Here is a 14,237-nt window from a genome sequence, read left to right as displayed (position 1 = left end):
TGTGACCTAGGGTGCCCCCTATAACTGTGTGGGATTAAATTATGAGGATTGTTGGGATGGTTCTAGGGTGTATAGCGTTTTGCACAGCTTAAACGTGCTGTGTACTGTGTGGGTGCTGGGGGGTTAGATTAGGAATTGTCGCCAGTGTGCATATTCGTGATATTTTTACAACACAAGTGAGCCTAGGATGCCTAGTAATAATTCCAAGTGTGATTTATGCCCAAAAGTACATGACGTTGATTTTGCATTGATTATATACATGTGCTGAATGCAAACAATTTTTACATATGTCTTGTGTGAAATCTCTTTTGTTCCACGTGGGGTATTTATCATTAGTGAGTGCTCTACCAATCCTTTACACATTGCCTCTGTGATAAGCCTGACTGCTCAGTGCCAAGCTACCCCAGGGTGAGCACAGGTTATACAGTAAGTGTAATTACCGGCCCTTTGACAGGGGTGGTGGATTCTGGCTGGCTGGATCTTTGACTCAGCCAACCAGAAAACACTGCTTCCAACATTTTCCTTGAGTGTCGGAGTCCTTAAATAATTCCCCTGCCATGGGTCGCCAAGTCTGACATTGTAGCCAGAAATATGTGTTGACCTTCATTCTGCCTAGTACAACACTTGCATCTGTTACTATACGCTGGTGGTCAAGTGGAAGACAAGCCGTCAGGTAAAGGTTTCTGGTATCTGAGCTAATTTAGGCTCTGTGATGGAACCCCACATTATTCCACCTCTAAATTGGCCTGGGACACTTTTTTTTGGCGCACCAGCTATGCAGAGTGCTGACCCATATCTACGAGGCCACGCAAAGCCACTTTACGTGGCTTTTCATGTCCTTGTAGATATGAGTTAGGCAAAGCAGCACAGGTCTCTGTGTTGCCTTACTCTGTGTCAAAGAGGCATTCCTGGGGTGGCTCGGTGAGTTTAATCCTGGGAATGCACGAGGAGAAATAACTTTATTTCGGCTTGTTTTTTTCCTCTTTCTTTGGGTGCTACATTCTGCAGCACATATAGGAGAAAAGTTCCTCCAATTATTATTTTTTGTGTCGGAAGGTGTCCCTTCCTGCACAAAAACAATAGTTACTACAATTCAGGCACCCGCCCTGGGAAACATTGTTGACAACGCGGGGATGACATCGCAATGCTATTACATCGCGGTTTTCACAACGCAAGTCGTTACAACGACTTGCGCTGGATGGTGCTCTAGGACAAGGAATAGTATAATTTACTATCCAACACCTTCCCTACTGTATGTAGGCTGGAGTTGGAATAGTAAATTATACTTCTCCTAAGTCCAGGGCCCTCCAACGCAAGTCGTTGTAATGACTTGCGTTGTAAAAATCTTAATGTAATGTACTGCGATGCAAATGTATGCGTTGTAACGTCATGCATTCCCTTGCACCATGGTGCAAGGGTGCCTGCATTGACTCTAGTCAGCCAATTATGCGCCAGCGCAGTGAGAAAGCACAGTAATGCACCATGTCTCAGCGATATGACCCATTCCTGCTGTTTTCTTTTGATGCAGAGTAGCGCTGCAAAGTGACTTGTTGCTTTGCCATGCTTTAACCCCTTCTGTGCTGCGCGAATTTTGCTGCGGTGCTGAACGTTCCATTGGGCCTATGGAACCATGACGGAACGGTTCCGTCATAAGCACAGGCCAACCGACGCTCATGACCGAACCGTTCCGTCATGAGCATGGAAGGGGTTAAAAACTAGTACATAAGCCCCTTAGAGTTTAGAAGGGCAGCCGAACTTCGATTTATTGTGTTTACCCTCTGATACAGACTGTGAATGAGGCAACAATTACTTTTCCATTTGATTATTATTGTCCTTTCACATTAACATGTTTCTCACCTTTTTCCACGTTTGTTCCCAAATCAGACAGGAGCCATTACCTCTTTAAAGTCAGGGTGCCAACGAATGGCTCGGTCATCAATGATGAACTGTTCTTCCCCGGAAGGGTTTGTTTGGAAGCTTCCCACTTTGATCCTTGTGGCATTATTTTTGTTATAGTAAATCCAACTGGAAATGTCAAAGCGCGTGGGAGGATCCCCTCGATCATCAAAGTAGATTTCATCACCAGAGGAAGTTTTAAAATGAAGATTCTGCATGTAATGATGTAACTGGAAGAAGACAGAGAGATTGAAAGAGGACACAGCAAATAACCATTAGCCCCAATAATACCTACAGCAGTGGGCTGCTACTTATCGACATACTATTTTTGCAGAAGAAGCTTTGAATAAAGCACATTTGGTGGGTCAGAGGTCAAAAAGGGTCTACCTCAATGCAGCTCAGGACAACTGCAGTTGTCCAGGTGTATTTCTGCAGCAGACGATGCAGTGCAGAGCTGCAGCCATGCCAGACTGAGGCAGTGAATGTGCTCTAGTAATAACAAGATGGCTGCAGTGGTGGAGACCACACTGCGCCTGTTGAAGGGGCGTTGGATGCGGGTACTCAGCAGACGCGTGCAATTGAAGTGAGAGTTGTTGCAGGAGTTGGTCATGCCATCATGGCAATAACTGAAGTCATTCAGTGGACAGTGCCAGGATAGTGGTGGCAGGACTTGGTACAAAGGGGCAGATTTAAATTGGGTTTACGTTCTCCTTGTGTCATGCAGGGTGACGCAAGGCAAGGCAAGACCTGGAATGGCATTTACTAAGTCACGCAAAGCCACCTTGCATGGTTTTGCGTGGCTTAGTAAATCCAGAGTAACAAACATCATCCCAAATCACTGCCTTGCAGTACCCTGCGTTGTGAAAATATTTCAGAGGTGGAGCATGGGTTTTCCAAAGCCTCCACACATGGATAATGATGCAAACCCCCATGTAAAGCTCTCTGATACCCGATGTCTCAGGTCTAGTTCATGCTACATAAAACTCACAAAACAACAAACAAACAGAGTTAAAAAAAATAGTGAACTGGGGTTGCATCAAAAGGACACACCTTTCCAAGTAAGTGAGATGTAATGAGGCAAAATAACTTTATTTCTCATCCTTATTTCCTTGTTCAATGTGTACTGCATTCTGTGGCACACATAGAAAGAGGAAAATTCCTTATAAGATTGAATTAATCCTCTTAACACAGGCCCCCTTGCAGTATGGTGCGAGGGAGCCTAGTTTGGTGCTAGGCAGCACAGAGTGCAGCAGCGCAGGGGGTGAGCAGAAATGCAGCATATCTTAATAGATATGGCTCAGTCCCTGACATGCATCGCATCACAGCAAGTTGTCCTGCTGCGTTGCGTTGCATGACTTCTTAGTAAATCGGCCCCAAAGTGCCTATGTCTGTGGTTGTGTACTATTCATTGATGAGGAAGGTGAAGCGTGGGTGGGTAGAATCTGTTGTGTTCATGCAGAGGTCATCACAGAGATACTCATGGCCACGCTAGATCACGGAGTGAAGTCTGAAAAATTACCTGGGCAGATCTGTCTCTAACCGCCCGGCTATTTCGATATTGGCTTCTTTATTCATATATTTTTTGTATTTATTTAGAGGTTTGTGAGGAAATACTAAGTCCCATTTGTATACAGTTAAAGCACTGACATAAAGGAGAAAAAATACAATTTAAGGAGGAAAGTGGAAGTTAGAGTCTACTCAGCAGGATAAGCCCAAAAGCAGTCTTCATAAAATGTGGAGCTGGTTTAGCATGTTCAGTCTTTTAGAGGACCTATACATGTATAATGCATTGTATCGAATATTGACTGAATCTGACATTCAGAGCAGGTTTACTTACAATTCACGCCGTGTGGCAACTTCCTGTGCATTGCTCTGTGAATGGGGAGGAGTTGAAAACCACCATAACTATATGAAGCTCTTGAGCTTTCTCCCAACAGTGGCGCACTTGTGGCTTTCTAGCTCAAATGCATTCATCCTGAAATCTAGAAGCATTTGCACCAGCAATTGCAATGCTGCGGCAGAGTTCGGGGAAGCTGAAGAAGAAGAAACAGTGGGACCGTAATTAAGTAGGTGGAGCGGAGAGCGGAAAATGTCTCTATGTGAATCTCTGAGCTCAAGCGGTGGTGGAGGCGCAGTAGCACCACAGCTTGAGGGAGCAGCGTGTGCCAGGCTGGGCATGAAGTGGTGGCGCATAGAGGGCAGACCAGAACTGTCCAGTGCTGGAGGAAACCAAAGGTGGTAGGCAAGGCTCACAGGTGGTGGGCTGGGGGGGCTTGTTGTGCAAAAAATAAACCTTACCTTGCCGCCGAGTCCCGCGTCTCTAGTCCTGATCTCCTCATTGAACTCGAGAAACATGAAGCACAGCCATGAGCCACTGACCAATCACATTTGGTCTGAGCGTCCTGGGTCGACGCTCATCCAGGGTATGGGGGCCTGGGCATGTTCTCCACGTAAACTGTAATGCAGCCTGCATGGAGAACAGGGAAAGTGTGCATGACTGTTATAGCTTGCCCAAGAGGGTTGGCCAAACAGTCATGTGCAATTAGAAGTGGGCAAACCACGCCTCCCCTGCCCTGCTCCGAGAGCTCCGAGAGCAGAGCAGCCCACCCACCCGCCCACCCATAGGGCAGCACAAAGCATAAAATGATAACTCACAGTTATTATAATTTTATGTTTCTACTTTGCACTGCTTAAAAGCAGTGGGGCAACGCTCCTCTGCCATAGGGGAGGAGCCGCCATTGGAGGAAACACATCGTAGAGCCCGCTGCTCACTGGTCTCAAGATGCTCTGCTGACAACAGGATCCGGATGTCAAACCATCTGTGGCAGCCTGTATAATTATCTGGCCCGCCAATATGCCCCTGACAAATTTGGTGAGTGGACCATGACAAGACTGACATGGCCCACTAGGAAATAAATGCCAGACGTGGAAGCTACACTCCCAGCCACACCAGAACTGGGCAATGTGAGCTAGGAGCCACAGGGTAGGCTGGAAGGCAGCGGGGGTGCAATATAAATACTGCCAGTGCTACTGGCAGGCAACAGTGAGTCCCACCCCTGAGCTTCTTAGGTGGGGGCATTCTGGGGTGTTGCAGAAGCACACAGGGGGTTGCAGAAGCAGACAGGACCTTATTAGAGAGTCCTCCCCAGGGACTACAATATCTGGCAGAAGGGGCGGAAAGGGGAACCAACAAAACAAAATGGATAAATATGTGTTGTCTAAGACATTCTCAGCACTGCCTTCACATCTGGGGGATCAAAGCAAAAACAACAGTTGATGGACAGAATGCAGAACAATGTCATACATTTACCCCAGTTCAGAGATCTGGGCCTAAATCCATCGTTTTTTTGCTCACCTAGTCATTCCAGTTTGAACTTAGCCATATGCAAATCAGTCTTGACCCTGTCCCCCTGGGATCAGTCCAGCCTGAACTGCCAAACCAGGTCCTCCCTTGACTGGAAACAAGCATTCTAGGATCGGTTTAGGGCGTTCAGCCCTCATCAGCCAGGATAGCTTGATTCCGGTGGCATGGAGAGCACAGGACTCACGTCTGAGCATAACCGTCCCACTCGGGGTGACAAATGCAAAAACAACAGTTGATGGACAGAATACAGAACAATGTCATACATTATCCCCAGTACAGAGATCTGGGCCTAAATCCATCGTTTTTTTGCTCACCATGCCATTCCAGTTTGAACTTAGCCATATGCAAATTAGTCTTGACCCTGTGCCCCATGGGATCAGTCCAGCCTGAACTGCCAAGCCAGGTCCTCCCTGGACTGGAAACAAGCATCCTAGGGCTGGTTTCGGGATTTCAGCCATTGAAAAGTAATGTCTGAACTGGGGTGGCAGAGTGAGCTAAAGAATGATGATGGATTAAACCCAGATCAGTTGACTGGGGGTGAGTGCTTGCATTTTTCAATACTCCGCCCATCATCCCCTTTGGTTTTGCTTCACATCTGGGGGAGCAGGCACCCCGTCTCTAAACAGCAGAACCATGGCAAGAAATAAAGCCCTCCTTAAAAGATACATTAGTGCTTATCCAAGGAGTGCAGGGGTTGCTGAATTCACAAATGGATTCCATGACATGGAGAAATGGACTCTCTGCTTCAGACTGACATCATGAGAAAGGGTGAAAGGGTCACAGAGCTCGAGACCTCACTGGCCACACTAAAGGATGTTGAAAAGGCCCTTTGGAGTCAAGGGGACCACTTAATGAAAGACAATGTGATGATAATGGCCAAGCTATTAGACTACGAGGGCTCCTCCAGAAGGAACAATATTTGAGTGGTGGGGTCCTTGAGTGGGCAAAAGGGCCAAGTGTTGAACACTTCCTGGAGGACTTTATAATGCACACTTTGAAGCCCAAAGCCCTCTCCAAGTTTTTGTCAGTGGAACATGACTATAAAGCCCCAACATTACCACCCAGCCCCGTAGCCCCACACCAAACCATTATTGCACATATTTTTATCAATGAGATAGGGATGCAATCCTAAGTCCCCAAGAAACTTACAATGTTAAAATGCCATCATACATTTTTTCGCAGACTTTAAGCTAAAAGTACATCACTTTTGATGGAGCTTCAATGTTATGTAAAAGGTGCTGAGAGTGAAAGACCCTTAATATATGATGTTTTTTCCCTGAAGATATGAGACCTGACACGTTGTGACTCCGGAGAAGAGAAAGCCCATGTGAAGCATTTGATGAAGTGATAGCAACACTGGGATTGGAGACTATGGACTTTTCTAGTACTGTTGATTTCAGTAAGACCTTGGAGACTACTGAACAGAGAGATGCCTTCCTACATCATAGTAGCCTTGGCATAGGTAGGCACATTGCCTGGATTCTTCTGCACCTCACTCCTTCTGTGGGAAGTCCCAGAAATGACTTGGAATCATAATGGTATTCTTGGGGGTGAGAAAGGATGAAAAATTATTAGGAACCTCACACAGCAACCTGTTCGCTCTACACTTTCTTTGGAGTAACAGGTGCTCTGAATTGTTGGGAAGGCAGGTAGTTTCAAGTCCGCCACACAGGGTTGCAAGGAGGGGGGAATTTACCAGAGGGAAAGTTTGATTATGTTTTAATCTTATTTTTCACATCCACTGAGAAGAAACCCTAAAGTAACTATAACTTGTGCTCCCACCATGCACAGTATTATCTACAATGATGTCATTTCAGATGTGATAAAGGGTAATATAAATGTAGTCAATGAATATGTCATGAGAGATTTAATATGCAAGGGTAAAAGCAGTGCATGGTGAGGGTGCAAATTATAGTTACTTTAGGGTAGGAGTTATAGTTACTTGAGATAACTATAACTGGTGAATTTCTGTGGTTGTCGTACTTTCAAATGGTATGTTTTACATGACATGTTCATCTAGCTATAGCATATCTTTAACCTTTGGTTTTTCAGCAAATTTCTAAGGTTTTTGTAATGTAAAGTTAATGATATTCTTATAACTTCTAACAATAATGTCACTTTAACCTTTTATTTTTTTTTCAGTGAATTGTTTGTTTAAAAAAAATTAAAATAAGATGTCCATCATTAAGCATGGCAGGGGGGTCTGGAATGGCATTGCCTGTTGTGCTGCCCCATCAATGTTTTCTGCCCCTGCCCCATTCATCCTTGCCCTCCATAGCCCAAGACCTCTTCCCACTCGTTTAGCTATGTGTGGCTGATGTTCTGCAATTGCCCTTCCCACCTGCCCTGCACAGTTAACTTTCTGCCAGTACCCACTTCCTCCCTGCCTCCTGTTGTCCCAGTCCATGCATCTGCCTCCTCCCTCCTGTCCTGCACAATCCGATGTGCTGCCACTGCCTTCTAGTCAGCTTGATATTCCTGCCCACTCCTCCTACCCTCCACTGCCTGAGGCTATGCTCTTATCATGACGTGAGGCTCCTTGGATGACTAGAGGTAAGGAGAGCCCTGACTGGATCCAATCGTTCCTCACCGGAAGACGCCAGAGAATCACACTACAACACTTCCTCTCCGATCCTACGAAAATCACCTGCGGAGTCCCACAGGGATCATCACTGAGCCCGACCCTCTTCAATATCTACATGGTCCCACTCACAGCCATCGTCCGAAAATATGGCCTCAGCATCGTATCCTACGCCGACGACACCCAGCTCATCCTCTCCCTCACCGAGACCACACCACTGTCAAACTCAACTTACAGAAAGGAATGCAATACGTCACATACTGGATGACCTACAGCTGTCTGAAACTCAACGTCGAGAAAACAGAAGTCCTTATCCTTGGAACCACCCCTTCAGCATGGGACAACATCTGGTGGCCGACAGCTCTCGGGAACCCACCCAGAAGTGACAGAATCAATTTCCACATACCTAAATAAAACCTCCAATCCTCCAACCTCGCACTGGCCAAACCCTGCACATCCACAGAGCCAGAGCAGGCGGAACATCCTTCTCTCACATTGTAGCCAAGACACGGAACGAGTTACCGGCAGACATCAGATGCACACCCTCCCTGAACACCTTCAGAAAGACTCTCAAGACCTGGATCTTCGGCTAAACAGACCAGCGGATATCCCAGCGCCTTGAGACCCACACGAGTGAGTAGCGCGCTTACGATTCCCCTGATTGATTGCTTGATGGATCATTGCACTCCTGCTTAGCCTCTGTGCCTTGCTTGCTGCCCCTACCTTCCTTCCCCCTGCCCTTCCCCCTGCCCTCTGAAGTCTATGTGCATGCCCCTGCTCCCGCCAATTTGCCCACTGAGATCTATGGATCTGCCACTGCAACTCCTGTCTACTCTGAGTGCTCTGTTCAGCTGCCACTGCCCCTCCTGTCTGCCGAGCATGGGCGGACGGCTGTCACCTATCCCTGACCCCTCCACCCTCCCTTCCATTGACCGAGTTGCATGACCCTATCCGCTCCCTTCTGTCTTCCATGGTCCATTTTGCTGCCACTCTGTTTTGCCCTCCATGGTCATTTGTGCTACAACTGCACCTCCTGCCTGCCCAGCTTGGTGTTTTGTAAAGCTCCTGCTCCATTCTCCTGCCCTCACTTGTCTGTTTCCAGCCCGTACCTCTCCCTTCTGCCCTCCATGCTCCTTTGTGCTTGTTCTTGCCCCCTCCCTCTTGCCCTCTGTGACCGTTGTGCTGCCATTAACTCTCCTGCTTGCAATGGATGGTTTTTTGTGCTGTTACTGCCCCTCCCACCTGCCTTGTGTGGCCATCTTGCTGTCCTTGACCCCTCCCACCTTCCTTATGTTGTCTGTGTGCATGCCATTAACCCCTTCGCTGCTAGGCCTCCCCCGCCCGTGCTAAGCCTTTTGGTGGCTAATTGGGGTAGTTTGCGCTTGGGCCCTTGTAACTTTTTGACCACATAAGGTATCATTACCAAATGTGCGTCCCTTTCTTCCAACATCATGCAGATTTTAAATGTCCCCATGTTTGTTGATTTCCCTGGAGTGGACCCAGAAAGTCGCCAAAATACAGCTAAATGTTTTTGATTTTTTTAGAAAAATGGGAAAACAGTGCTGCAGATGAAAGCGTCTGTCTTTTTTCCCTGCAAATTGTATCAACAAAGCATTTGTGGTGCTGAAATCACAATCTTACCAGGTTTAGGTGATTGACAGACTTTAGTCAGAAAACGCACATTTTCTACACAGTTTTGGCATTTTACTGGGACATAGCCTATTTTTGCTATTTTTTGTGCTTTCAACCACCTTCCAGTTAATGGTAGAAATGGGTATGAAGGCAATAATGGATCCTGGACAGCTACACATTTCTGGAAAGTAGGCTAAATTTTGAATGCAGTAAGGGGTCATTTGTGTGGATCCTTCAAGGTTTTCTTATAGAAACTAACAGTTAAAAATAGGATAAATTGAAAATAAATTGAAAAAAACAGCCATTTGTGCCAACGTTTTCACCTGTAACTTCTAAGTATGACAGATTTTTGAAAGCACCATAGCGTTACATCCACAGGACCCTTCTGGGTGTGGGAATATATATGACTTGTAGGTTCACCTAGAATCCGAGGAACAAAGAGCCAAAACTGAGCAGCATCTTGCAATGGTTTTTTATTGTGCACTGGGTATGTAGCAATTCATTGGGGAACATATAAATAGTGAAAAATCGGTATGAAAGACACCTATGTATTTCTGAAATGGAAAGAAAAAATAGAGTTTAGAAATAGTAGCTATTTGCACATCTCCAAAATTGTGGGTACCCAAACAAGAGTGTGAATTATAGGACATTTTTCAAAGTGACATCTTTTTTACTTGTTTGTTTGTATAAGCTTTATTCGAGACAATTCTCATAAAAGCACATAAAATCAGAGCAGTTTCACAAAATACATAATACAGAGTAAAAAATTCATTAAACACAGTGCAGCTCATACAACATTACTGATAAAACAATATATGCCAATACATAAAAATTTATTAATGTATAAAAGGAATCCCTGATTACCTACAACCCCCCAAGGACCGTCGTCTTATCGCCCAAGCCCAACCCATGTATTTGGCGACACCCATGACTATCGAATCCTGCTGTGTTGTACGTAGGATTCTTAGGGCCACTGAACTATCGCGTGTCCCCAAGTTTTTGCATACCGGCGAGAGCCATTTCCTCCTTGGATTCACATAGGCTTCACATGAAAAGAGAAAATGGCCTAGGCTCTCCTCGGCATTTTCACAGGCAGGACATAGGCTGTTAGTGGGTCTGTGCCAGCCAGATGTCAATTTCTTAAGAGGGATAGATCCTGACCTCAACTGGAAGACAAGTTTCCTGTCCATTTGTACCGTAACATTGTCCCAATAGTTTTCCAAGACAGGTAAAATTTTAGTCTCCAGGAAACGACCAGACATAGAATCTGCCCTGTTGTCGTTCAGCATCTTGCCGCCCACCCAATCCCAATATTGCTCTTTAAGAGCTTCTTTGCTTGGGAAGGTTTCTCCCTCGGGGTTGTTCCAAAGATTTGAAAACCCTAGATTTTCCAACATGGTCTTCAGATGTTTTAACCATTTTATCTTATGGAAGATATCTTCCTTGATAATCCACAGAAAGCCCTCAGCGTACTGTCTTATTTCCGGAGTCGTCCAAAGGCGTCTCCAGTAAAGAACTGGTCGCAATCGAGCTCTGTCGATGATCGTGCGTCTGCCAAGCTCCATGAACAATGGGATTAGGGGGGTGCTCTGTGGGAGTCCAGTAATCCCACGCATGAACTTGTTCTCGGAGGTCTGAAGAGCCATCAGACCATTCCAAGCCCATAGTTCAGCGCCGTATAAGGTAGCACCCAAAACCTTCGCATCATACACTGTCAGTGCGGGTTTTATAGGTTTTGTTTTTGATTTACGGTGTTCCCCCCTTAGGGCACCTGATAGCTGCTGGTGCTTTAGGACTACTTTGTTCACGTGATGCGTCCAGCCAGTCCCCCCCGCAATCTGCACTCCCAAGTATGTAAATTCATTGACTATATCAAGCCTGCTGTTATTTAGGGTAATTTTAGGATTGCTTCTGCGTCCAGCAGAGAAGGCCATTAGTTTAGTTTTTCCTACAATTACCTCTAGCCCATGCTCCAAGCAAAAAGCATCAAAAATGCTTAATGCACGTTGCAGCCCCATGGGAGTCTTAGACAAAACAAGAGTGTCGTCAGCGAACATCAGGATCGGAACCCTGGTGTCCGCTAACGATGGGGCGTCAACACTAGCCCTCAACATTCTCTCGACTATCCCGTTAATGAATAACGAGAAAAGTAGAGGGGCCATGGAACAACCTTGCCTAACGCCCCTTTCTACAGGAAAGTCCACTGTTGTCTCGCTACTTCCTCCCCATTGGACTCTGGCATAGTTGGATTCGTGCAGTCGCATGATTAAAGTTAGCAGTTCTGCAGGAATCCCCAACTTTTGGAGCACCGACCATAGCTTGTACCTGGGGACTAGATCGAACGCAGCCCGCAGATCGACAAACGCGACGTACAGGCTGCCCCTTCCCAGCTCAACGGTCTTCCACCGCAATATAGTGAAGCGAAAGACCTGGTCAATGGTACTAGTTGCACGCCTGAATCCCGCTTGGTATGGCGAGAGGGCGCTGTTATCTTCTACCCAGTCCATTAGCTGGTTGGTTACCATTCTCCCGACTATTTTCTGCACGGTGGCTATTAAGCTTATGGGCCTGTAATTAGCAGGCAATGAGCGATCGCCCTTCTTGTGGATGGGGATAATGGTTGCACCTTTCCAAATGTCTGGAACCACTGCCCCCATCTTTTTTACACATTGTCTTACATTCGGAAAGCAGAAATGCATCGAAAGTCGATAAATAGTAATAGTTGCTCTACAATTCTGTGTTCCCCTAAGTCTCCCGATGAAAATGTTACCTCACTTGTGTGGGTAGGCCTAGTGCCCGTGACAGGAAACGGCCCAAAACGCAACATGGACGCACCACATTTTTACAATGAAAACAGACCCTTTTTTCGCAAAGTGCCTAGCTGTAGATTTTGAACCCTAGCTCTGCGGGCACCTAGGGAAATCTAGCAAACCCATAAATTTTTTAAAACTAGACACCCAGGGAAATCCAGGATTGAGTGACTTGTCTGGCTCTCACCAGGTTCTTTTACCCAGAATCCCTGGCAAACCTGAAACTTTGTAAAAAAAAAAACATTTTGGTACCTCACTTGTGTGGGTAGGTCTAGTGCACAAAACACAACGTGGACACCACATTTTTAAAGTGAAAACTGACCTTTTTTTTGCAAACTGCCTAGCTGTAGATTTTGAACCCTAGCTCTGCCGACACCTAGGGAAACCTAGCAGCCCTATACTAGACACCCAGGGGAATCCAGGATGAGGTGATTTGTCTGGCTCTCACCAGGTTCTGTTCCCAGAATCCCTTGCAAACCTCAAACTTTGTAAAACAAACACATTTTCCTCACATTTCTATGATTTAAAGTTCTGGCATCTGCATGGATCCACAAAATTCCACCCACCTCACATTCCCAAAAGTCTTCTGATAAAAATGGTACCTCACTTGTGTGAGTAGGTCTAGTGCCCGCAACAGGAAATGGCCAAAACGCAACGTGGACACCACACATTTTTACAGTGAAAACTGACCCTTTCTTGGCAAAGGGCCTAGATGTAGATTTTGAACCCTTGCTCTGCCCTCACCTAGGGAAACCTAGCAAAACTATACATTTTTTAAAACTATACACCCAGGGGAATCCAGGATAGAGTGACTTGTCTGGCTCTCACCAGGTTTTTTTTACTCAGAATCCTTTGCAAACCTCAAACTTTGTAAAAAAAACAAAAACATTTTCCTCACATTTCTGTGATGGACTGTTCTTGAATCTGTGTGGATTCACAAACTTCCACCCACCCTGCATTTGCCAAAGTCTTCGGATAAAAATGATACCACCCTTGTGTGGGTAAGTCTAGTGCCCACAACAGGAAATGGCCCAAAACACAACGTGGACACACCACTTTTTTACAGTGAAAACTGACCTTTTTTTGCAAAGTGTCTAGCTGTAGATTTTGAACTTTAGGTCTGCCGGCACCTCGGGAAACCTAGAAAACCTATACATTTATTAAAACTAGACACCCAGAAGAATCCAGGATGGGGTGACTTGTCTGACTCTCACCAGCTTCTATTACCCAGAATCCCTTCCAAAGAGCAAACTTTGTAAAAAAAAACTAAAACAAATTTTCCTCAAATTTCTGTGATGGAAAGTTCTGAAATCTGCGTAGATCCACAAAATTCCATGCACCCCACATTCCCCAAGGTCTTCTGATAAAAATTGTACCTAAATTATATGGGTAGGCCTTGTGCCAGAGACAGGAAATGGCCAAAATCTCAACGTAGGCACACCACGTTTTTACAGTGAAAACTGACCGTTTTTTTATAAAGTGCCTAGCTGTAGGTTTTGAACCCTAGCTCTTCCGGCACCTAGGGAAACCTAGCAAACCTATAAGTTTTTTAGAACTAGACACGCAGGGGAAATCCAGTATGGGGTATCTTGTCTGGCCCTCACCAGGTTCTGTTACCCAGAATCCCTTGCAAACCTCAAACTTTGTGAAAAAAACACAGTCTCCTCACATTTCTGTGATGGAAAGTTCTCGAATCTGTGTGGATTCACAGAATTCCACCCACTCAGCATTCTCCAAAGTCTCCCGATAAAAATGGTATCTCACTCGTGTGGGTGGGCCAAGTGCCGGCGCCAGGGAAGGGCCAAAAACATATTGTGAAGACATCACAATTTCCTATCACAAAACAACCTGGTTTTGCAAGGGGGGTCACCTGGGTTTATGGCCCCGGTCTCAGCAGCCATCTAGGGGAACCTACTAAAGCCACACATTTCTGAAAACTAGACACCCGGGGGGA

At 45.8% G+C, this 14,237-nt stretch overlaps 1 protein-coding gene across 2 annotated transcripts in view; it reads right to left on the bottom strand.

The window, feature by feature from the left end:
- Positions 1–14,237, bottom strand: part of LOC147689418 (vomeronasal type-2 receptor 26-like) — a 551,196-nt gene that overhangs the window by 131,507 nt on the left and 405,452 nt on the right. Inside the window, exon 2 of one of the 2 annotated variants that reach the window (XM_086940097.1) lies at positions 1,899–2,126. In XM_086940097.1, the coding sequence (XP_086796223.1) occupies positions 1,899–2,126 (228 nt within the window). Of the gene's footprint in view, positions 1–1,886; positions 2,127–14,237 lie in introns of those variants that run through there. The other variant, XM_086940096.1, reaches the window with a different exon arrangement.

This window comes from Lissotriton vulgaris, chromosome 10 (genome assembly GCF_964263255.1).
Source record: "Lissotriton vulgaris chromosome 10, aLisVul1.2, whole genome shotgun sequence".
In the NCBI taxonomy this organism is placed as follows: Eukaryota; Metazoa; Chordata; class Amphibia; order Caudata; family Salamandridae; genus Lissotriton; species Lissotriton vulgaris.
The sequence above is the reverse complement of the archived record's forward strand: the minus strand, read 5'-3'. Positions and strand labels throughout refer to the sequence as shown.